We start from the raw sequence: 26,109 nt of genomic DNA, 5'->3' as shown, positions 1-26,109 counted from the left end.
GCCCACTCATGAAGGCCCCTTCCCATGAAATTTTCCATTCACCACCTGACTACATATCATCCAAGTTCCCAAACGTACCTTCCAGGTGAAGCTGCATTTCTACTCCATTCACTGCTCACAATGAGATCTCTTTCACATTGGTCAGACTAAACGCAGACAAGGTGACTGCTTTGCAGAACACATCTGTTCTGTCTATAGGATGACACAGACCTCCCAGTTACTTACCATTTTAATAAACCACCTTGCTCTCATGCTAATGTTTCTGTCCTGGACCTGCTGTAATGTTCCAATAAAGCACAACGCAAGGAGGAACGACCATTCCATTTTCTGCTGAGGTATTTTGCAGCCTCAAGATCTTAATATTAAATTCAATTTTAACTTCCAAAGCTGATCGTGCTCTGTGTATTATCCACTTTTCTTACATTCTCTCCATCTCCTGTTCCACCACCTCCTCAACATTCTTGTCTTCATTGTGCCTTGTTTACTTTGTTCTTAGTACAAAGAATCTATCCCCTCCCTTTCACCCCTTTATTTACACTCATCTTACATCTCTTTTTCTCTTTTGCCACCATCAATAACTCCTTTGTCGTTGTACTGGGCCTCTGCCTCTGTCAAAGGTATGCACGAGAAAAGACATTCTTCAACCACTTTCAGTTCTGAAGAGTCACTGGATTCGAAACGTTAACTCGGTTTCTCTCCTCAAAAATGTTGCCAGCCGTATTGAGTTTTTCCAGCAATTTCTCTTTTGCTCCTGAGCATCTCTGTGTTTGTCTCTCAGGATAAGTTCCATGTTGGGAGCAATTGTGAGGCACTTCTACTTCACACTTCCATCACTGGTTAGCCTTTAACATTTCAGAATTTGTGTAAACTGCTGAATTGCTCTGAAATCCGTGAACATCCAGTAAGACAGTGTCTAACCTGAGAGATGCAACACTTTGTACAGCTCCTGTCACCAAACCAATGTGCTATGAGGGAAAGTGGACATGTGACCTACCCATTGTACATCTCCCAGCATTGAATGGTAGTGCAGTCCTTTGAAAAGCTAATAGCCAGAATGAACTGTTACTTATAGAAGCATGAGGAATCATCACTGATTCCATGCTGACACTCACAAGGTGAGGACTTAGACAGGGCAGGACCTACCACTCTCTGCACACTGCTTGTAGCCTCAGTATAATCTCTATTAAAGTGCAACATTTTTGCTGCAGTCCAGATCTATGTTTGAGGCTACCTATAGTCAAGGAGTTTATTGCTTGTGAGAGATGAGCAATACTTGGCCATTAGAACGTGTTTCATCCCTGGGATGTCTGGTTTGGAGACAGCCTATTCTCTAGTTGGTCCTGTTGTCCTGGAAGACTTGGCTAGTGGTGCCCTGGTGGGTTTGGGCCGAGAGGGCCTAGGCCAGTTGAAAATGAATCCGATGCTGATTCACCCTCCTTGACTTGGACTTCTTCAGAATTTAGAAGGGATATTGATGGCCAAGAAAGGAAGCTTCCGGAAGACCTTTATTGCTCGTGCTTCCTGCTGCTACCATCCTGTCTCTCTGAGCGGAAGGGACAGCTGGATACTTAGCACCTTTGACTGAAGTGATGGAGTGCAGGTCTGTGCACAAGCAAACGTCGAGTGTGCTGGACCTGGTTCTCTATGGCAGCAGCCAGATGCATGCATGCGAGAGCGAGAAGGGAATCAATAATTTTTGTGGACTCCTCCATCCTTTGCTCTACTTTAGTGACTGCCCCTGACAAATCTATCTGCTATTCCCATGCTTGTCTGTAAATTTTGGTCAAGTTGCTCCTAGCTATAACCATGGGCTCATCTTTTGTTTGGGAATAAGCAGATCTCTGGCAGTCCTCCAATTGTCAGTAATCTGTGGCATTCCTTCCACAACAGCTAAAGAGATATGTTGGTGATGTGCTCGCCAGATTGTGATCCTCAGTCTAATCAAGTTAGAGATACCTCTGAGGTGAAAGTCTCTGAGTTGGTGAATGGTACAGCCAAAAGCCTTGACAGTTCATCTTCTGTTGGTTCAGTGACTTTCTCTTCAGAAGTGGAGAAGGGCCTGCAACTCAAACCTCTCCTTGGACAAGGTTCACTGGATGTTGCTGGGAATTAGTAGGGTAAGCTTGAGCAGGTTAAGAATGCATTAGCACTCCCATTAGTGGGTGAGCAGCAGAGTACAGCACAAGAAAGCTCATTAGGAGATTGCAGATGGATGGTCTGTGTGTTCCTGTATGAGTGGTCAATCTCTCCTTTAGCCAAGTCAGCCACCTTATCCACATATAGGTGAGCAGTCTTCTATACACCAAGTCCCTTATCTTCAGCCTCTTGGCCCAATTGTGAGATACATTTTCCTGCGACAGGACAAAGAGAGAAATTGAATGTGCTGGAAGTGGATGGTGGATCCATCAATGGTCATGCAGGAGTAGGAACGATGGTGAGGTATTCCAAGTGAGGGAATGGAAAACATAGAGGACAGGAAGTGGTAGTTATTTAGGAGGCTGAAGTGTCTGAGAGTCATTGAGTGGACATGATGCATATACTAGTGAAAGTTGCAGCTCACGAGCCTTGGTGAGAGTTGTATGCAGTGGCAAAGTTAAAATGAGTAATGGCACTGACATGAGGTAGCAAATAAAAAATAGTGGCATTTAGCCTTGTGTTGCACAGAAGATAATTCCCTTTCTTCCTGCACTGTTAGGCGTTGCAATTAAACCGGGATTCAACATTAACTCCGGAATCTATCACAATCCAGTCTAGTCAAGTCTGGTGATGTGGCCTCTTTTTCCAGTCAGCAGAAAAGAGGGTGGTCTACCTCTCCACCACCAGCTCCACCAAATCACTGTTCACAATGGAGGGTAGTGAATGTTGTGCCCTTATTCAAGAAGGGGTGCAAAGAAAATCCTGAGAAATATAGACCACTAAGCTTAACATCTGCTGTTAGGTAAGTTACTTGAGAATATTCAGAGGGATAAGACATACATACATTTGGAAAGACAGAGTTTGATTAGGAGTAGTCAGCATGCCTTTGCGCATGGAAGATCATGCCTCACAAATTTGTTAGAGTTCTTTTAAGAAGTGACCAGGAAGGTTGATGAGGGAAGGGCGGTAGATATAGTCTCTATGGATTTCAGTAAGGCCCTTGATAAGGTTCCACATGGTAGGCTGCTCTGGCAGGTTGGATTGCATGGAACTTAGGGGGAGCTGGCAAATTGGATAAACAATTGGCTTGATGATAGGAAGCGGACAATAATAGTGGAAGGATGGTGTTGGACTGGAGACTTGCGACTAGTGGTGTATCTCAGGGGTTTGTGCTTAGCCCACTGCTTTTTTAAATCTATATCAATGATTTGGATGAGAATGTACAAGACATGATTAGGAAGTTTACAGATGACATTAAAATAGGTGGTGTTGTGGACAGTGAGGAAGGTAATCAGAAATTGCAGTAGGACCTTGATCAGCAGAAGAGTGCCAAGAAATGGCAAATGGAAGTTAATTTCGATAAGTGTGAGGTCTTGCATTTTGGAAAGTCAAATCAAAGTAGGAGTTTCCTGGTGAATGGTAGGGTTTTAAGGAGTGTAGTGGAACAGAGGGACCTTGGAGTTCAGGTAAACGGTTTTCTGAAAGTGGAGTCACAGGTAGACAGGGCAGTGAAGAAGGATTTTGATACACTGGCCTTCATCAGTCAGGGCATTGGGTATAGAGGTTGGGAGGTTTTGTTGCAATCGTAGAGGACATTGGTGAGGCTGCACTTAGAGTATTGTGCTCAGTTTTTGTCACCTTCTGTAGGAAGAATGTTATTAAACTGGAAAGAGTGCCGAACAAATTTATAAAAATGTTGCCAGGACTCAACCGTCTAAGTTATAGGGGGCGGTTGGACAAGCTAGGAGACTGAGGGCAAATCTGTTAGAAGTCTATAAGATCATGAGAGGCATGGATAGGGTAAATGCACTCAATCTTTTTCCCAAAGTTAGGGATCGAGGACTAGACAGCATCAGTTTAAGGTGAGAAGGGAAAGAATAAAAGGGAACCTGAGGAGCGTTTTACACAGAGGGTGGTACGCATATGGAATGAGCTGCCAGTGGAAGTGGTTGAGTTACGTATATCAACAATATTTGAAAGGCATTCGGACAAATGCATGGATAGGAAAGGTTTAGAAGGATATGGGCCAAGTGCAGGGAAATGGGGTTAGCGTGGATGGACGTTTTGGTCGGCATGGACTAATTCGGGCCACAGAGCCTATGTCCATGCTGAAGGACTCGTTAAGTCTATGACTCCATGACAATATGGAGATCCACTTCCTTTTCTGGGCCAATTTTGTTGGAATAATGTAGGAATACCACAGCTTGAGGATTATTTCCTAACTTACAGCATCCAAAATGGTGAGTAGCTGTGGTTTAACTATGGCACAAGTGGCCTCAGCATTGCAAACGTCATAGCAGCAGCAAACACTTCTTCATCTTCTTCTCCTGATTCCATGAGATTGGCATTGAGGAGAGCAGTCATAATCAGTGAGAGGAAGAGTGAAGAATTACAACAGAAATGTTGATATGGGCCATGACAGTCCAGTCACCAAGAATCTCATGCAAAAACACTTTGCCAAAAAGTGGAAACATTCAATCCATTGTTTTCCCATAGGACCTTGAAAACACGATAAACATATCACCTATTTTCCTCCTATTAGAGGAATGATTCCTGCTGCATTATGTGCACAGAGAGAATTGACCAATATGTATGGCATTGCAAGGGCAACAAAAACAGAGAGTGCACTGTTTAATATTAACTTGCATGTTTCTGGTTCAATCCTTAATAGCCAAAATGGGAAAGAAGGGCGTGAGTCTCCAGTTATTTTGTGACAGGTGGATCAATTCTCTGATCATCCACTGAATTTACAGGAGATTAAAGAACTTCACAGAATTTCAGCACCTTTGAGTTCTGCTCTTGAATAATGTTGATGGGGAATGTATTTGAATTTTTCCAGTCAGAATACAGCTTCTTAAACAATTAGCTGAGGTTCTTCATATTCGTTTGCCCAGATTTAAAGTTTAAATTGTGGAATGCTGTTTTAATTTACAGCAATTAATGAAACATTTATCCCATGTTGAGTACATTGAAATGTATTAGCACAAACAATTTCCAACAACTGACCTCAAATATGGATAAATTTATCTTCAAATATATGTGTCAAAAGCAATAATTTCTAACATCATCTCAAAACAGCCCTCTCAATTAAGTTGAGGTCTACACAGTTTTGCAAAAGAATCATGTTTAGCTCAGAGTACCTCAGTAGAACCAGTGAAGGCTACTTTATCTATGTCCATATGACTTGTTATTGTTGCTCCTGCAGTACATCCATATCCTGGTACAATATTCACCACTCCAGGAGGAAATCCTGCCTAAAGCAAAAGATAATGAGTTAATATTCAACAAGCACAATGAGTTAAGGAGGAATTGTGGTCATTAGATGATAGGTTACTTTAAACAGTAATTAAGAAAAGTTATCTTACTGCTGTAATCTAAGTGATTGGATGCTCAGATAAATTTATAATCATAAAATTGATGGTTGGAGGATTTGAGCTATAGGGAGAGGTGGAATAGGCTGGGCTATTTTCGTTGGAGCATCGGAGGCTGAGGGGTGACATTACAGACGTTTATAAGATCATAAGGGGCATGCATAGGGTGAAGGCCAAGGTCTTTTTCCCAGGACAGGCAAGTCCAAAACTAGGGGAGATAGATTTTAGGTGAGAGGGGAAAGATGTAACGGGAGCTCAGGGGCAACTGTTTCATGCAGACAATGGTGCGTGCATGGAATGAGCTGCTAGATGAAGTGGTGGAGACTGGTGCAATTACAACATTCAAAAGGCACCTGGATGGGTAGATGAATAGTAAAGACTTAAGGGATACTCTCCAACTGCTGGCAAATGGGACTAAATTAATTTAAGACATCTGGTCAGCATGGATAATTTGGACCAAAGGGTCTGTTTCCGTGATGTAGAACTCTATGACTTTATGTCTATGACTCTAAAAATGGAGAACAATTACAAACTTACTTAAATATAAAGGTGTAGTTATATGTAAGTGTAATACATCAAAATATGTTACAAATTTGAACCAGAATGAATAGAACCTTGATGAGTCTGCAGAAAAATCACTTTTCCCTTTAGGCACGATGAGGTGAGGCACTATTGCCCAGCACTGTTCTTTTGAGAGAACTGATAAATAAAAGACCTGCTATGATGTTCATCAGGCTTTAACTAGGGATACTCTGTCCTGGCTGATTGCCTAATACAACGGGGGATAAAGGGGCCTTGGAAAAAGATTAGAAAAGTGCTGTAAGAATGAAACCCACCCTAAAACTCAAGAGACTTAAAATCCAATTGTGTTTATTTTGGAAAGGCTTAAAAACCAAGGCTATCTAACAGAGGCATTTAAATTTCAGAAGAGATAAGATTGTGTACATTACTTAAGTTAGATACAATCGGAGATCATCATGTATAAAGTATCCATAGAGAGAGCTGTGCCAGATCTTTGTTGATCAGTTCTCTCAAAAAGAACAGTGCTGGGCAATAATGCCTGACCTCATCATGCATAAAGGGAAAAGGTGTCAGGTGGTTCTTACTTTCACAGAGATTAGTAGATGTAGGGAACAAGCTGTCAAATCATTAATTCACTGCAATCATTTAAAAGTGAACTGAATAAATATCTTGCTGTACTAGAAGTCACAAAATAGAGAATGCAGATCATAAACTAACAAGATGTTACATTTTTAATGTACTCCCCGGATTAGTTTACAGGCCCAAAAGCAATATGTTATCCAGATTTTCTGCTCCCAACTTGGTTGTCTTTTTAAAATATCTCTCCCAGGTGATTACAAGGCTAGCTGCCAGACAGGTGGCATTCTGAATCATCATGCCTATGACTTAACAATTGTATGATATAGGATAAGTACCAGGTCCTACCCTGTATTTTATTTTTATGTTTGTAAAATTCTTATCATCAATCTTTGTTATTAAATTCACAGAATTACTGGCAAATTAGGAAAAAAAGGAGGCAGGTTCCTCTGGACCAGCCAAATTTCTGTCATTGATTAGAGCGTTTGGTCATCATGATGAGGGCTTTTCGATCTCATTTTAATTGGAATGCTTTATTGTTATTTTGTGGATTCTTTCAAAGTTAATTTAAATGGTAAAATGGCACAAATTGTTCACTCCAAGCACAATCAATCATGGAAAATCAAGATATAAAAGTCTGGGGAAAATGACAAATCAGATAGATCTCACACCTACTGGACTCTTTTGTAAACTGTGGCTAAGGCAACATTTGAAGTTCATTTAGTCCACATTGATATATTTGTGACTTGAGGAGGAAAGTATAATAATGATTTTATAATGCAATATAATTTACTTATGCTGCAATAATGATTTGGAATGGTGTTACATTTTCTTTCCTTAGTATTGGCAGGAATGCAATCTCATGTCTTCTGATCATCAAGTGCAGGTCTGCTTTTAATTGCAACAATAGGTTCACAATTGACTGTTGACAGGGAGACACATCCATTTCTCACTGACTGTTATTGCCACGTGGCGAATGGTATCTTTGAAGTCTTTGTCTCATTGGGATGCAGTTAGTGACCACATGTGTTAAACTGGCGCATTGAGGTACTAGGGCAGTTAGGAAATGGAGAAGATTGGCTGATATAAAAATTAGCATTGAAAAGTAGGTCCATGTTAATGTTATAAAATATTTAACTTTCCCTTTAAACTTCGCAACATCCCCATAATTTTTAAACAAAAGATGGCATTGTATAGCTTTCGTCTTAAAATTGCCTTGAAATTCTTTAAAGTTTTTTCATCTCCTGACATAACAGAAATTCATCAGGTTTCCAACAACAGCATCAACTAAACAGCCAACCATCTAGAAAGACACAGGTAGCCGATGCATTGGAGCATCAATACTTGCAAGTTCCCCTCCATTTCATACACTATCCTGGTTTGAAATTAAAAATCACACAACACCAGGTTATTGTTCAACAGGTTTAATTGGAAGCACACTAGCTTTCGGAGCGACGCTCCTTCATCAGGTGATAGTGGAGGGCTCGATCGTAACACGGAATTTATAGCAAAAATTTACAGTGTGATGTAAATGAAATGATATATTGAAAAATTGATTGTCTGTTAAGCCTTTCATCTGTTAGAATACAGTGATAGTTTCACTTCTCTCATGTGTAAATCACAAAACCCTTTTTTTAAAAGTTGCATTCTTGGGTTAGCTGTTAACAATGGTGATAGCTAGACAATATGTTGAAGGTGTTGGCACCCTGTGTTCTCTGTCTATGCCATGATATTTAGATTGATTCTAATCTAAAAAGTGAGATAGCAGAGTTTTACATAAATTCATGCAGTTTTTGAGCTCAGAGTTCTACATGAATGCATGCAGTTTTTGAGCAAAGTACAATGTACTTTGTACACCCCAGTCCAACACTGGCATCTCCAAATCATGACTGGTTTGAAATGATATCACCAATCCTGCATTGTCGCTGGGTCTAAATCCCAGAACTCCCTTGTGAGCAGCATTGTTGGAATCCCACACTCCAAGAATTGCAGCAGTTTAATAAGGCAGCCCGTCACCGACATCTTGGGGGTGATAGGGATGGGCAGCAGATGATGACCTAACCAGCTCCCTGCTCTCATAGAAATGAAAAAAAAATAGAAGTGGGCCAATATTGTCAAAGATCTACTGTCCAAATCCATGAATCATTGAATCCCTACCATGTGGAAACAGGCCATTTGGCCCAACAAGTCCTCACTGATCCTCCAAAGAATGACCCATCCAAACCCATTCTCCCTACCCTATTACTCTACATGTACCCCTGACTAATGCACCTAACCTACACATCCCTGAACACAATAGACAATTTATCTAACCTGCATATTTTAGAATTGTGGGAGGAAACCATAGCACCCAGACAAAGCCCATGCAGACACAGGGAGAACATGCAAACTCAACACAGACAGTCACCCGAGGCTGGAATTGAACCTAGGTCCCTGGTGCTATGAGATAGCAGTGCTAACCACTAAGACACCAAACCATGAGTGATCCACTATCAGCACATTACATAATGAAAAGCAATAGTTTTATCAATTACAAACTATATTTTAAAATCCAAGTTGGCATCATATAATGTTAAAGACAAAAAAAAACTGCAAATGCTGGAATCCAAGATAGACAAACAGGAGGCTGGAAAAGCACAGTAAGCCAGGCAGCATCAGGAGGTGGAGAAATCATTGTTTCGTATGTAACCCTCTTCAGGACTTGAGGTGACTGCAAGGAGGGAGCAGCAGATAAAGCGTGGTTTGGTGGAGGTGGGGGCATGGTGGTGAGGTATGGATAGGCAAAGGATGGTCATGGCGGAAAGGGAATGGGATGGGGAATTAAAATGGGTTATAATTGGGCAGTCAGGTCGACCCTTGCGGGCCCAGATGAGATGCTTGGCAAAACATACCCTGAGTTTACGATTGGTCTCCCCGATGTAGAGAAGACCACATCAGAGGCATCTGATGCAGGAAACTAGGTTGGAGGAGAGGCAGATGAAACTCTGTCTCACTCTAAGGACTGTTTGGGGCCCTGGATGGAGGTGAGGGGGGTGATGTGCTGGCAGATTTTGTATCTTTTATGCTTGCAGGGGAAGATTCAGGAGGGTTGGTGGGGAGAGTGGTGCAAACCAAGGGAGCGGTCCTTGCAAAAGGCAGAAAGGGGTGGGGAGGGGAAGGGGTAGATGTTCTTGGTAATGAGGTGTAGTTGGAGTGGCGAAAGTGATTAAGGATGATACGTTGGATGCGGAGACTGGTGGGTGGTAGGTGAGGACAAGAGGTATCCTATCTTTATTGCATTTGGAGGGGGGCATTTAGAGCAGTGGAGCGGGGAATGGAGGGAGTGCAGTTGAAAGCTGTCTGGATGACAAAGGAGGGAAAAGCACATTGTTCAAAATAGGTGGACATCTGGCATCCTGGAGCTGCTCATCAACTTCACCCGCAACTTCCATCCTGCCCTCAAATTCGACTTGGTCTATCTCAGACACTTCCCTCCCTATCTTGACCTCTCCATTTCCAGCTCCAGAAACAGCCTCCAATGGATGTTTACTATAAGATCACAGACTCTAACTACCTGGACCACACCTCCTCCCACCCAGTATACTGCAAGAACTCCATCCTATTCTCTCAATTCCTCCTCCTCTGCCGGATCTGATCGGACAAGGACACATTCCACTCCCAAGCATCCTCAATATCCACCTATTTTGAACAATGTGCTTTACCCACTTCTGCCATACAGATAGCCTTGCATGCACCACATCCATTCCCCACTCCAATCCTCCCCCAAACACAATAAAGACAATGTCCCCCTTGTCCTCACCTACCACCCCATCAGTCTCTACATCCAACGTATCATCTTTAAACACTTCCACCAACTCTAATTAGACCCCATCACCAAGAACATCCTCCCCTCCCCATGCCTCTCTACCTTCTGCAACGACTGCTCCCTTCATCATTCCTTGGTTCACACCACTCTTCCCACCAACCCCCTCTGAACCCACAGGTACCTTCCCCTGCGACCAGAAAAGATGCAAAACCTGCTGGTACACCACACCCCCCACCTCCATCCAGGGCCCCACACAGTCCTTCCAGGTGAGACAGAGGTTCACCTGCCTCTCCTTCAACCTAGTTTACTGCATCTGGTGCTTGCGATGTGATCTCTGTACGTCGGGGACACCAAACGTAAACTTAGGGAACAGTTTGCTTCGCATCTCAGCTGGGCCCATAGGGGCTGACCCGACCTCCCAGTCACCATCATTTTAATTCCCTTTCCCACTCCCTTTCCATCGTGACCATCCTTAGCTCTTCCATTGCCACAGTGAATCACTGCAAATTGGAGGAACAACATCTCATCTTCCGCCTGGGCAGCCTACAGTCCAGAGGACTCAATACTGAGTTCTCCAATTACAATAGCCTCCCTTCCCATCCCCCAACTCCCATCCCAGCCCCTCCCCCTCCCTTCCATTCCACTGATTGACCCTTCCTTCCAGATACCAACAGGATTCATTCCTCCTATCGATGAACCAGGTAGTACCCTCTGCCTATGTTCACCTATCCCTACCTTAGCACCCTGCTCCCCTGCCCCCCACATTATCGGCAGCTCCCCTTACACCCAGCCCCTATCCTGAAGAAGGGTTCCACTTGAAACATTGACTTCTCCACCTCCTGATGCTGCCTAGCTTGTTGTGTTTTTCCAGCCTCCTGCTTGTCGACCTTGGTATCATATAATGACAGTTTCTTAATTAACTAATTTATTTATCTAACTTCCTTCAAACTTAGCAACATTTTATTCACATGGTCTCAACAACTCAGCTATACTCAATTGAAATTACAGGCAGTTTTAGTGGCCATTTGACAAACTTTTAATGATCTGCAGAACTATCAGCTCAATGATATTTTAGATTGGATAAAGAAACAAAGAACAGCATTGCTGTGATCAGTTGACTGATCTGATCTAAAAAAAATCAAAGCACTTTTCATGTTGAAGTTAATGTTTAATTTTCAGTAGCAAAAAATACTTACCAAATGGGAACAATGTCATAACAGGTTGCGAAAGTAAGGAGAAATTTAAATGTTTCTTGTATCATACTCAAAGGAATCTCAGTACAACATGGAAACAATGCTGAGAATTTTCATTTTAGTAGCATTGTACAACTGAACAATAATACTTTACTTCAAAAAAGTTTGCTTGCTCTAGATTAGTAGTTAAACTCAAAAATCAGTAAAGCAGGAAGACTTTGCATCCTTTATGGTTGCTATTCACCATGTGCCTAAGGGTATCAACTCAAGCTTGACATGACCTAGCCCTTTAGCATTAAGTGAAAGAAAAATGATCAACCAATTTCAGGTCGATGTCTCGAGTTCTAGTAAATAATTTACTTACTGTGACTTATAAACGCCATTTTAAGTGCTGCATTTAACTATTTATAATCATAACAAAAAGGAATAGCTGATACTAAGTGAGCCAGAAAAGGATATAGGATTTTTAACCTGGATTACGATGCAGCAGAAAGAATGAAAATAATATCTATCATTTAAATCTGATTAAATACTCAAGCATAATGTAAATATATTAGGGATAGATGTTTCCCAGAAATAGGACATTAAAAATTGGATTTTGTTTATATTAGGGAAGTGGTGGGAGAATGATCTGGGTATCGCATTGAATAAGGCCAATGGCAGGAGTACATCTAGTTGGTCCACAGCTTTCAAAGGGTGGCATGGTTGCTCAGTGGCTAGCACTGCTGCATTACAGCACCAGGGATCTGGGCTCATTCCCAGGCTGTGGCTGTATGGAGTTTACATTTTCTTCCCCCCACCACCCCCACCTCTGTGTGCTCCAGGTTCCTTTCACAGTCTAAAGATGTGCAGTTAGGTGGAATGACCATACTAAATTGCCCATAGTACCCAGGAATGTGCAGACTAGGTGGATTAGCCATGGGAAATACAGGGTTAGATGGATGTGGTGCTCTTTGGAGGGTCAGTATGGACTGAACGGCCTGCTCCCATGCTGTAGGAGTTCTATGATAAGTTGCGGCTGCCAGAAATGAGAGTTATCAATTAAAAAACAAGAAGTGCCAGATAAACCCAGCAGGTCTGAGTTTATAATGGAATGAGAAACAGAACTAATGTTTGAAGTGAACAAAGAAACTGAGTTAATGCTTTAAGTCAAATATCACTCAAACTCTTCTGATGAAGAGATTCCTCTCAAAAGTTTAACTCTGTTTTTCATTCTCAACAATTGCTACTTTTTTCTGCTGTTTTTATTGCTTTTATTTAATTTTTACTCCATTTTTTGATTTTGTTTCAATATTATTATGATTATGAATATTATTTTTATTATTTAGCTAGAGCAGCTTACTGAGGCCTCCACAAAGGGCATGAGGATTTGGGGAACCAGGAGGTAGTGACCAGCAGTGCTCACTGTGGGTCAGATTTAATATGGAGCTGTCTCTTGCAATCTTGGCAAATCAATTTCTAATTTATATCCTACAAGAAGCATGAGGCTCCTTATTAGCATATTCAAAGGCTCTGAAACATGTTTTAAGCAAGTAGGGGAAAAACCTCCACAACACCTCAATCGAAATACCATTGTATGTGTTTGTCTCTTAAATTAGAAATTTCTTCACTCATTTAATACCCAGAAAGCAAGAGCAATGCATTTCACTTTTATCACATTTTATCTTAGTTGGTGAGTCTTATTTGGATCAAAACATTACAATGCATATCCATGAATCTATAGTTTGTTCCTTCAGTTTGGACTGGGTATCATTTAGATGAAACTTTTACATGGATGGATATGAATTTACAATTGCATAAAAATTGGTTTAGTAAGAAACATCAAAAATGACAAGTTTATAACTCTTAAAGTTTAATGAATTACCTCTTTGATTAAAGTTCCCATGTAGAGTGCAGTGAGTGGGGTTTGCTCTGCTGGTTTAATAACTACTGTGTTGCCACAGCAAAGTGCAGGAGCAAGTTTCCAAGTAAACATCAGAAGTGGGAAGTTCCACTAATAGAGACAAAAAAAAAGTTGTATCAACGACATCACATTTTGTTCAAGATTATCGTTAGTTTTATGGACTTAATTATCATGACTATAGCATAATAATAATATTCATGCATCATACTAGGATGAGAATTTTCTGTATATGTATAGCAATCTCAAGAATAGATCTTTGAAATTTCCAATGTTTGGCAATTCCAATGAAAATATAATATATAATTGCAAAATTAACACTCCTGCTCCCTTCGCACTCAAGTAAGCTAAAAGGAAGTGCAGTCAAAGTTGGTGTTATAGCAAACATCTGTGTTCCACAATCCCTTTGAGTTGAATTTTATGAGATACTAAATTTCTTGTATCCTGTCAAAAGGTCCACCAAGAAAAACACTAACTGCCCAACAGCCAGATGATGGTTAATAGGTTGGAGGGAGGATTCCTGTCCCTCAGGAGCAGGATATCCCACCTCAGAGCGGCAACTCATCAAAGACCAAAAACTCTCCAGAACTCTGTGATGGAATTATCAGGAGGATGAGGCTTTTAAGTAGGAAATCATCAGTCTCTTAAGGGTGTCAATTAGCCCACTGGGGATGCCTGATGTTACCCCTCTACTTGCAATGTTGTAATATGGTTGGAGTGGGTAAATAGGTGATGACTACCAACACCATTTTCTGCCCTCACTCCCTCCACCACCACACCTTCAAATCCTCCACTGCCACACCACCAAGGTTGACACTAAATCAAGCCCTTTAAGTGCAGTTTTTTTTTAATTGTGAAAGTGGAATCATAGAATTTACCATATGTTCGAAATGAACATTTTGCTGGAAATATTAGATTTAAATTTTGACTTTATTGTCAGGTATACTCAAGCATGGGGCACAGAAGTACTGTAGAAAGTGTGCAATGTCACCAGACACAGCGCTATCTTGGGTGCAAAGTACCTAGGTACAAAATCTTAGTTACAGAATTAGAAATGTAAGGAATAATTTTGTCTAACAGACAAAATCTTCACAAATAAATTTATATGTTGACACACAAATGAAGAGCAAAATCCTTACCTATAATGAATAAAATTGCTTATAAATGATGGGTTTTTTTTAATGCCAATAACCTTCTAACTAATGTTTCTCTTAGCCATGATATTTATCATAAGTTAATAGTGAACTCAAATGAACATGAAATTGATCAATGCAAATTAGCTTGTATATTCATTGGAAATTGTTCATGCATGAATTCAAGTACAATTTACTGTATTCTTTGAAGTATCAAGCATTAACTGTTAATATATTTACTCTTCAACTCATTCATGCACATCTTTAATTCTGTTGCCTGCCAACCATATTCCATACTGAAATGATGTGTGACTTCGCTGAAATTTACAAAGCAATAAATGATTATTGTGCTGAATGAATATTCAGGCTGCACACTAAATCATTTAGTATGTCTTGTAATATGTTTTTGAGGAGGTGCTCCCAGAAGTGAAAGTACAGAATTCTTAAATAACAGCACTGGCTTGTCCCTTGTTTCTAGCCCCGTATACAAGTGACTACTCTCTATTTCAGACTCAGGTAACTGGAAGTGAAACTCCTCACAATACTCTCCAGGAATCTTGGTCAAATAAAATAAATCTACAAAATGTTACTTACAGGTATAATTTGTCCACATACACCAATTGGTTCATGTCTTGTAAATGTGAGATAATCTCCATCTGATGTAAATTAAGAAATTAATTCAATTATTTACCTTAAACAAGGATTTGGATTGTTATGTAACTTAACTGCATTTTTAAATTAGTATAACCAATGAAGTATATTTGTTAGAATATGCATTAAATGTGTAACTAGTTTACACATTTGAACAAAACACTTCAGTTTGGAATCGATTGCTTAGAAGATAGAATCCCTACAGTAAGAAGGCAGGTCATTCGACCCATCGAATATGCATCAACACTTTGAAAAACATCCCAGTCAAACCTGTAATGCCCTAACCTTATTTCCCATCATTCTGCATTTGCCAAGAATAATCCACCTAATCTATACATCCGTGTGCACTATGGGCAATGTAGCACAGCCAATCCACCTAACCTGCATGCACCTGATGAAGGAGCGTTGCTCCGAAAGCTAGTGTGCTTCCAATTAAACCTGTTGGATTATAACCTGGTGTTGTGTGATTTTTAACTTTGTCTTTGGATTGTGTGAGGAGATTGGAGCACCAAGAGGAAATCCATGCAGATACAGAGAATGTGCAAATTCCACACAGACAGTCTGTCACCCAAGGGTGGAATTGAGCCTGGGTCCCTGGTAATGTGAGGCAGCAATGCTAACCACTAAGCCATTTTACTCTCTTCCCAGATATGGTAGCATTTGATGCAGACAATGCACAGGAACATTTGTTTTCATGGCTAGATTTTCCTGAAACAGGTGACGAGTTATCACCACAGGCTGTAACTTGAGGAGTGCCATTATGCATCAGGTATGGCTGACCTGGATGCTATCCCACTCTTACGACCTGCTGTAGGTCAATTAGAAGGATTTGGTAATCAACCTGTTTTACCTTCCATGGTGTGTATTAGCTATAAGGGGAGGTTGGATAGACTTGAATTGTTTTTGCCAGAGCATTGGAGGCTGAGGGACAATCTGATAGAAGTATATACAATTATGAGAGGCATGGATAGCGTGAATAGTTAGAGTCTTTTTTCCTGGAGAAGAATTGTGAAATACACAGGGGGGTATAGGTTTAAAGTGCAAGGGGGAAATTTAGAGGAGATATGTGAGTCAAGTCTTTTATGCAGAGAGTGATAGATGCCTGGAATGTGCTGCCATGGGAGATGGCAGAAGCAGATATGAGAACAACAGTTTAAGAGACATTTGGACAGACACATGAACAAGTAGGGAATAGTGAGATATGAACTGTGAGCAGGCAGATAGGATTAGTTTAGAATGGCAACATGATTGGCAGAGACATTTTGGGCTGATGGTCTTGTTCCTGTGATTTACTGTTCTGTGGACCCCAAATCATGCAGTGGGACTTGAAACTGGACTTTCTGGCTCAGAGAAAGGGACTCTACACTTGCCTTCAAAATCTCTGCATTTGTAATAATGGCATTTGAAAGACAGTCCTATCACATACATCTGCATGTTAATTAAACAGTGACATTAACCCAGTCATTCAAATTACAAAGGGCTTTTAATATTTAATAGAAGGGAAATTATTTTAAAGTACCTATTTTAAAATCAAAGTTTAAGCTCTGCTTTATATGACATACAGCAGCATCAGAACAGCACCCACACAGTGGGAAGCAGACACCTAAAGGATTGTCACTATGCAACAAAAAGCAACATTGTGTTTGCCATTATTTAAGATTAAGAATAGACAAGAACTTAATTCTGAAAATAACACTGCAAAAAAACTAAAAACTTTAAAAATGTTGAAAAGCTTTTCTGGAAGTCATTTGGTACCTTTTGATCATGGCTTTTGACCAAATTGGACTTGCACTAACTTGATGTAAAATCCAAAAAATATGGTACTTTTTTGGACCTCTTGGCTTTCCAGGACTGAGAAATAAAATCAGTCTCTCAGTTAAATTGTTGCTTCCTTGCTAATGCTTGATGAATCACATAACATCCAAATTAAATGGATAACATGATGCACACTTATATTAGTATCAGGCAACATTGAGGAGCAAGAGTAGGCCGTGCGACCCTTGAGTTTGCTCCACCATTTGTAATGAGCATGCCTGTGTTCTTAACTCTATTTTCCTGTTGGTAACCCATACGTTTGACTCCCTCATCTATCAAACAACCACTAAATCAGCCTTAAATGAATGCATATTTTGTGAAATCTTCTACTTTCTGGGGAAGATATTTCTATACTCTAACAACCTTTTGAGAGGAAAAAAAATCACTTCATCTCTGTCTTTAAAAGGACACTCTTATGCTTAAACAATGTCCCCTAGTTCTACACTCCCCCATAAAAGGAAACATCCTCCACACATCCACCATATCAAGCCTTCTCAAAATCTTCTTTGTTTCAGTAAGATTTCCTCTCATCCATCCAGACTCCAATGGATATATACTTGACCTGACCATACTTTCTTTTTAAGGTCAGGCCTTCTTCACTGAAATGGGTTTATTGAACTTTCACTGAGCTGATTCTGAAGTTTTTTTGAGTATGGAGACCAGAGGTATACATAATACTCCACATTCTGTATAACTTCAATAAAAGTCATATCTTTATATTCCATCCCCCTTGCAATAAATGGCAACATATGATATACCAGCCCTATTAACTGCTATATCTGCACACTAACATCAAGTGATTCATGTACTAGGATTCTGTACCACTAAGTTTAGCAATCTCTCTCCATTTAAATAATCTATTGTTTTTCCAATCTTCCTGAAAAAATGGACAAATTCACTTTTACTTACATCATACATTTTCTGCTAAATGTTTTCCCACTCGCTTAGTCTGTCTGGGTGCCTTATTACATGCAGAACCATTGTAATACCATCACCAACATGGTGTTACACTGTGGATTCTTCACTATAAGAATAAACACAGTGGATCCTTCATTATCACAAGAAACAGTGCGGATCACTCACTGTAGGGTTTAAAATAACTATCTATCGTTCTAGGATAAAACACTGTAGACCTCCCACAGTAAGGAGGAATGCTATTATTCACAGTTTAGGAGAACACTCCAGAGTCCTCAGCGTATGGAACATGTTGTGGATGTCTTACTGTTTAGAAGAATATTCCACAAACATGATCAAAAGTAATCTTTCCAGCAATACTTCCTTTAATTTGAAATTTTATAAATGCTAACTACTACATACTTTATACTATAAGTTAAAACATATACTGCCAAGTTGTCTTTAAAGACAGACACTAAAGCTGTTATTAATATTGAAAAGTAATTTACTAAGCTTGAGTCTTTCCCGATCTGACATAACTGATTTTTTTTTCAAGTCAGCTCAGCATTGGAAACAATCTGTGCTTTCATTGCAGGGACTAGAAATTATACGAAAGCTTGATAAGCATATATTTACTTATTTATTCTATTTGATGTTTGAGTTAATCAATTTCCTTTTGTCTGTCCTTTGACCTCTCTGGAATTTCTTAGATTCTTCTGCAAACTATATTTTGAAAGTTAAAAACCACACAACACCAGGTTATAGTCCAACAGGTTTAATTGGAAGCACACTAGCTTTTGGAGCACCGTACCACACAACCATCTGATGAAGGAGCAGCACTCCAAAAGCTAGTGCTTCCAATTAAACCTGTTGGACTATAACCTGGTGTTGTGTGGTTTTTAACTTTGTACACCCCAGTCCAACACCGGCATTTCCAAATCATGACATAGATTTTGAAAAGTCTTCTTTTGGCAATGGGAGGGAACATTTTAATTTAGCACTTTGAACTGCCAGTTGACTTTTTAAATGGCATTGTTATACTACAAGTTCCTGATCATTACCAGCGTTGAACAAAATTAAACCACATTGCTGACTTTTAAATAATAGTGAAGCATCAATGGGCCATCAGCTCAATGCCAGCGTAAAACTATTTTAAAATAAGATTAAGAATATCTAGAGAAACAAATGCCTTGGGGTTGTTAAAAATAAGTTTTCTTTGCAGCATTTGTGGTTGTAGCACAGCTGATATGAGAGCAAAGGATTAATGTTTTCCACACATTCTTCCCAGGCTTCAGTTATTTACTCCACTGAGTACCATGTGGTTGCATTAATGTAACAAACTGTAAAAGTATAACTGAACAATAAGCCTAAAATTGCAGAGATATTAAACATTCTGGATCCAAGGAAACTTAATGTCTACTGCTCACTGTTGGAAGTCCAATACATGTGCGCGCAGCTCAATGTATATTGTAAATCAGATGCAAATCTCTTCAATGGACACCTCCTATTCTTAGCCAATGACTTGTTTATCAAGCTGCTAAAGATACAAAAGATTTGAAAACCATTTTTCAATAAGACACAACTTACTGACAAGTCTCACTGCCAATGGAATTAACTATAGACTGAGTTTCTAGTCTCTAGTACTTTAAATACCTCGGTTGTCAGGGTAGTGGGAGAAGTACAATTTCTGATGGGTGGCATTCCAAATCAGCGAGGTTTTAAAATGCACTAATGTGTAATTTTGATACGTATGGAATTGGATACCTCTGTGATGCCTCTTGAATGTGATTAGTCCTACTAATTTTTACCATTTATGCTCATGTATGAAAAAAAGCTCATTTCCACTGGCGTTAATATTTGTGCTTATGATTCCATACATTGGCAAGAAATCAATGTCATGGCATATTAGATGTGAAGGAAATGGTCAGCAGAAAAGGTCTGTAATAAAGAATGATTTTAGGTGCACCTTGAGAATGACTTATTAGCAATTTATTTATAGTTGCCCATTAATATATTTAAATAGCTGTTGTTTCTAACACAGCTGTTCAAGGATTATTGAAGTTTAAGACCTGTACTGGGAGTAACAGACAAGATAATTTTGTTTCTGGTTCTGAAAAGTTTGAGATTAGAATAAATTGGCCAAAAATAAACATTCTTCTAAGACATTCTCACAATATTAGAAAATTCCCACAGTGTTTATTTCAAGGGCAGATGAAAACATTAATTCAACACAATTAATAGACATAAATATAACCTTACCCACAGGGATGGTGCGTCCTTGGATTTTGTCAGCCCAGCCAGCATAGTAACGCAATGTTTTAATTGAGCCATCTAGGTCAACAAAGTACGCATGAAGGAAGAGTTTTCCAGAGTCAATAGATTCTATTGTCTTAAATAAAAATAAAAAAATTGCCTGTCAGTTATATTGGTTCTCAGGAACTACAGTTTAAACAAGCTTTACCTTGCCAATAATGCTTGGAGCTATCTTCAGTTGAAGTCTTCAGAATAATTAAACATAAAACAGGTGTAAAATCTTTCACTGTCTACTACAATGACCTTCAATGTAATTGTACCACTTTGAGAATTCTGTGACACATTATTTTGTGGTTATCATACTTCAGGACCAAATCTCTTGAGTATCAGTTTTAAATAGCAGCAGTGCAATAGATAATTAAGATACCATAACCCCAATCTTTCCTGACATTAAAATTTGGCATCACAGTTACTCGCTAAAGTTCTGTAATCGTGGAACTTGTTTGTCTTTTTACTAGGCATATCAGATCCCAGAGTGAAACTTGCCTTGATAGATTATAAGATTAACTTTTGCAGATGGTTACCATGGCAGTTAATTGCTGAACATATTTACACAAACCTGCAAGTGTCTTTTTTAACAACAGAACACAAGTTTATTACAGAAGGGAAAAGATAAACAAATAAAGCTATCATATTTTTAGATATATCAGTTTAGAAAGACCTTAACATAAATGTTTAACAAAGGTTCAACGTCAAATAAAAGCAAAATACTGATGATGCTGGAGATCGATGAACTCAGAATACAGTCATATTGAACTCGAGCCATTAATTTTGTTCACAGATGCTGCCACAACTGTTGAGTTTCTCCAGCACCATCTCTTTTTATTTCAGTTTCAAATTATTTCCCGCAAGATCTCTTTGCTGACACTCAATCCCAGACAGATATCATTCCTATACCAACTCCTTCACAGTTTATTTAATTGGCTCATTCCAGTTCTCTTCCATAGACTGCTGAGACAGCTCTGCAACTCCTTACCAGTTCTGCTTGCCTGAACCTCTGTTCACTTCTGTAGCCTCGTTTTAACTTACAAACTTTCATACAAACTGTCATAACTTAGAGACCGTACAAACCAAGACCCTTCCACTGAGCCAGCTGTCCTCCTGATTCTTTTGAACCTAAGGCGCAACTAAACTAATGGCCCCAGCCTACTTTCTCTGTCGTCATAAAACTCAGTTGCATAGATATTTAATCGATTAACATCACAAGTATTCTGTGAAGCATTTGACTGCATCACATGCTTTTTTTGACATATTTAAGTCACTGTTTCAAATTACTCTCAGACATTAGAACAAAACAAATTACATTCACATTGATTAATCATTCTTCATAGATTGATTAGCTCAGTGAGTTAATGTATTTAAAACAGTAAAAAATCTACAAGTTATGAAGCAAATATTGGGACAGCTGCTATTTGTGGTGCACACCATTTGAAAATCCACAGCAAACTAACTGATAGGCAGATTGGCAACACTGTAGACAGACATGTGGAGTCCTGAAAGGTAAGCTTTCTTGAAGGCAAAGTATACTTATGGAAACCACCTCCTTTTCAAAAGAAAGTTTAATTATTTACATTAACAAGTGAGCTGATGAGTCTCTAAGCATACCAGTAATTCGCTGATACTTCCAGATCTCTTGAAGATGACTTTGTCTGGAGGTGCATCAATTTCCACAGTCAACAGTGATATTGCCTGTCATTCTTATTTGAATTGCCCATTTTTCTTTCACAGACTGCAGCTGCTGTTCCAGAACGGGCTTATCCTAATGCACTACAGCCAAGTTTTGTTTCAGATTAACCATTGATTGATTCCTTTCTCGAGCTGTTACAAGTTGTTCAGGTGTTCTTGACATTTAATCATTTGATTTTATTAAGATTTATAGAGCCATAGTGTCAGAGATATACAGCATGGAAATAGATCCTTCGGTCCAACTCGCCCAAGCCGACCAGATACCCTAAATTAATCTAGTTTCATTTGCTAGCATTAGGCCCATATCCCTCTAAACCCTTCTTATTCGTATACTGATCTAAATAACTTTTTAATGTTATAACAGTACCAACCTCCACTATTTCCTCTGGCAGCTCATTCTATACTCGTACCTCTGCATGAAAAATTGCATCTTAGCTCTCTTTTAAATCTTTCCCCTCTCACCTTAAACTTATGCCCTGTAGTTTTGGACTCCCTTACCCAGGGGAAAAAAATTTGATTATTCATCCTGTCTATGCCCCTCGTGATTTTATAAACTTCTATAATGTCATCAGCTCATTTTGAAAGCTTTGGTTTTAAACACAGGTTTCTTCAAAGTTTTTCAAAGTTTTAGCCTCCTGTTGGTTTTTCTTCATACCCTGCTCTAATAATTGTCCAACCTCTTCAATATTACCCTTTATGTTTTATTTGAAGCGTGGTCTTTCACGTGCTGTTTCAGTAGTTGTTGGGCTTTCTCTAAACCTTGCTTAAAATATTTGGCTAGAGCTTTATTGTTCATTATTATTTTCAATAGGTCTGTCTTGTGAATGACTTGTAGCTCCTTTTTGTTGCACTGTGCATTTCCATGTATTTCTGCAGGTCTGTCATTTACTCCAATATTGGTTTGAGTTCAGTCTAATCTGTCTGCAGCTGCTCCTGCAGAGTCTGATAAGTTTTGCATGCAGGTTGCTCCAGATCTTCCTGTAAACTATCAAAGGTTTCATTGAATTGATGCTACAGAGCTTGTAATTTATTCTGCTCACTTTATTTCTCTTCAAGCTCTTCATTCATTATGGAAGCAGAGCAGAGGTATTCGCTAAAAATGTCATCTCAGGCATAATGGTCTCAAGTTTGGATTAATTCTGAGCTAGAAATTTAGCCTCTTTCTCTTTAACTTTAACTTTTTGTCCACAGCAGAGAGCTAGCGATTAGCAATTTATATTCAGAATAAAGTAGTGTTTCTTTTATTTCTTTCATATTCAGTTCCATAAGTATGTTACAGTTCTATTCGGTCTCTGAGGTTTGACGGATTATATGGATTGAGATTAGTGTGAGATTAGAGCATCTTGGTATACCTACAAGATAGTCTTTCTAGCTATTCTGTTCGGAAATGTATGATGCACCTCTGAGCAGGTGGGACTTAAACCTAGGCCTCTTGGTGCAGAGATAGGGACACTACCACACTCCCACAAGCACTCTGGTATCCCTCCAATTGCTGGCCCCACAATGTAGATGCCTAGGCAGATTGATTGTACTTGTACTCCTGCAGTATTGATTCTGCATGAGGAATTAATTAAATGTATATATTCACAGGTTTCGTTATGACTTCCCATGTCTGTGAGTACGCATTTGTTTAGAATTCACAAGACTAGTAAATTGGCAGTTGCCCTTAGCTGATAACAAATATTCATCAATTGCCTAACGACAGTTTGAATTTTTGCAAATATTTTGGAGAATGTGATGACATTGATGTTTTCCACAAAATTGATAGTGTGAGACATGTGTCCATGAGTCTTTGTCTTATCATATACATTGTAAGATTCTCTTTTTGTTGATTACTTCATGTATTCTCCTCTGGCACAATACCAGGTGGACTTTATTGTAGCTTCAAAGTACTCCTTGAACATGGCCTGTTTGGGTCAGAGCAAAGCTCTTTGCAGCTACATTAACCTTTGCTCTAGTCCCTCTGCCACTGACCTTTATTTGTGATATGATTTGCAAAATTGATTGAATGCTGGGGTTTTCCTTGATACATGCTGATGGCCACATGTCTTGCCGTGTTTGGTGTTTTAGTGATTGTGTCAATCATTGAGATATATTTAAGACTTGTAAGTTTCATTGACCCACAAGTATCTATCTTTCAGTAACTCATGATGCTATAATATCAGTTTGTGTAGAAAATATTTCTGGAAGGCTTCCATAATTGTATATATGACAACCAACAAATCAATTTGCTCATCTGAAAAGTCACATAATGAGTCCTTTTCTTTGCATCTGATCACAAAGTGGTCTATGGATTCTGAGGCTTTTGTCTATTTGCATAAACTCTGGTTAACAAATACAGAATTCTAATCTGACTCTTAATTGGTACCCTAAATATAGTCTTTATCTTTTGGAGGTCTTTTATTTCTTCAACTGTTTATCGTGCTTACTACATTTGTGGAGACCTTTGTTTCCAATTGCTCAGCAGATTTTAATGACATGCTTTTCCCCACTGGACACACATAGAGCTAGAAACCATAGCACTGAACACTTTTTTAAATACTTCTGTTGTGTCCCAATTTAATTCTTGGAAATTTTGGGAATATGCCTTTGGCTTTCCCTTGTTTGCACACTCTGACCATTTTCCTTACTCAAATGAATGAAACTTAACTCACAATAGGGACATGTCTACCTACCACCAAACTGGGGTTTCAACATACACTGATACTGTAATAAAGAAGTACATCAAGGGTAGTCTTGTTCATTGTAGCATGATTTTCTTTAATTATTCACAGAATGTGGGCCAGCATTTATTGCCCATCCTTCATTGTCCAGAAAGCTGTTGAAAGTCACCCGCATATCTGTGGATCTGACATCACACACAGGCCAGACCAGGTAAGGACAGCAGATTTCCTTCCCTAAGGCCATTAGTGAACCAGATAGGTTTCTCCCTACAATCGACAGTGGTTTCCTGGACCTCATTAGACATTTAATTCCATATTTTTATTGAATTCAAACTTCACCATCTGCCATGGTGGGATTCAAACTCAGGTCCCTAGAACATTCTCTGGGTCTCTGGATTAATAGTCTAGTGATAATACCACTAGGCCATCACCTCCCCTTGAAGAATGTTGACCATATATTGCCTACAGATTAACTAGCTTGCTGACTGTTCAAGTGTGGTAGAACATAATAAAAAGGAGCCTGTCCTACTATTCAGTAAGATTCTGATTAATCTGTTTGTGTTTTGGATTCCATACTCCCATGTCCTCTTGAAAAGCTTTGATTCTCTTGCCGAAAAGAATTATTTAAGTCTGGTTTGCAAATACAAAATCATCCTGTGTTGTCATCTTCAGAGCCAGAGTTCAAAAATTTCACAAACCTTTGAGTGGAAAAGTTTCTCCTCATCTCTCTCCCAAAAAGGTGGCCATCAATTTTAAAACAATATCCCTTCATTCAAGAATCACCCACAAAAAGAAATAATCTTTCTGTGTTCACTCTGTCAAGACCATTTAGCATCTTATACGTTCAATCAAATCACCGTCAGTCTTCTAAACTCCAGTGGAAACAAGCCCAGCATGTCCAACGTATTTACATAAGCCAATCTGCTGATTCCAGCTATCAATATAGTGAGCCTCCTCTGAAATGCCTTCAAAGTATTTACATATTTCCTTAAGTAAGGAGACCAAAACAGCACACAGTATTTGGTGCCATGGTAATGTCCTGAACTTGAAAATCTGAGTTTAGGATCCAACAGTTTCGAAGTCTGTCATATTAGGTTTGAACTGATTGACTTTAAAAAAGATAGAATAATGAGAGTGAGCGGAAGACGTGCCTATTGATTTCCCACTATCACTTACGTTGTGTTTAAATATAATTATTGTTAAATTGTCAGTGGCCACTGTATGCTGAGACTTAGCTAATCTGCAACACCTACTCCTTTACAATTGTCAAGGTGGCCTGACTTTTTTAATGGCCATGTCTAATAATTCTCCAAACTGATTTAAAATCAAAGAAAGAGACAGAAACCAAAGAGTAGGTTAATGGCTGGTGTTCAGACTTGCAGAAAGTGGGCCACTTTTGTTCCCCAGGAACCTGCAGAAGCCTCCTTGGTTTTTTATTTTTACAAATATAG

The 26,109-nt window shown here is 39.3% G+C and overlaps 1 protein-coding gene across 1 annotated transcript in view; it reads right to left on the bottom strand.

The window, feature by feature from the left end:
- LOC122560880 (aldehyde dehydrogenase 1A1-like) overlaps window positions 1–26,109 on the bottom strand; it is a 72,450-nt gene that overhangs the window by 32,049 nt on the left and 14,292 nt on the right. Inside the window, exons 5-8 of the mRNA XM_043712085.2 lie at window positions 20,256–20,385; window positions 15,231–15,292; window positions 13,468–13,596; window positions 5,277–5,390 (exon numbers count right to left, since the gene is read on the bottom strand). Of these exons, the coding sequence (XP_043568020.1) occupies window positions 5,277–5,390; window positions 13,468–13,596; window positions 15,231–15,292; window positions 20,256–20,385 (435 nt within the window). The remainder of the gene's footprint in view (window positions 1–5,276; window positions 5,391–13,467; window positions 13,597–15,230; window positions 15,293–20,255; window positions 20,386–26,109) is intronic.

This window comes from Chiloscyllium plagiosum, unplaced genomic scaffold, assembly GCF_037043375.1.
Source record: "Chiloscyllium plagiosum isolate Xiang-an unplaced genomic scaffold, Cpla_swu_hap1 HiC_scaffold_2, whole genome shotgun sequence".
Lineage (NCBI taxonomy): Eukaryota > Metazoa > Chordata > Chondrichthyes > Orectolobiformes > Hemiscylliidae > Chiloscyllium > Chiloscyllium plagiosum.
This window is presented reverse-complemented; position numbering and strand designations above follow the sequence as displayed.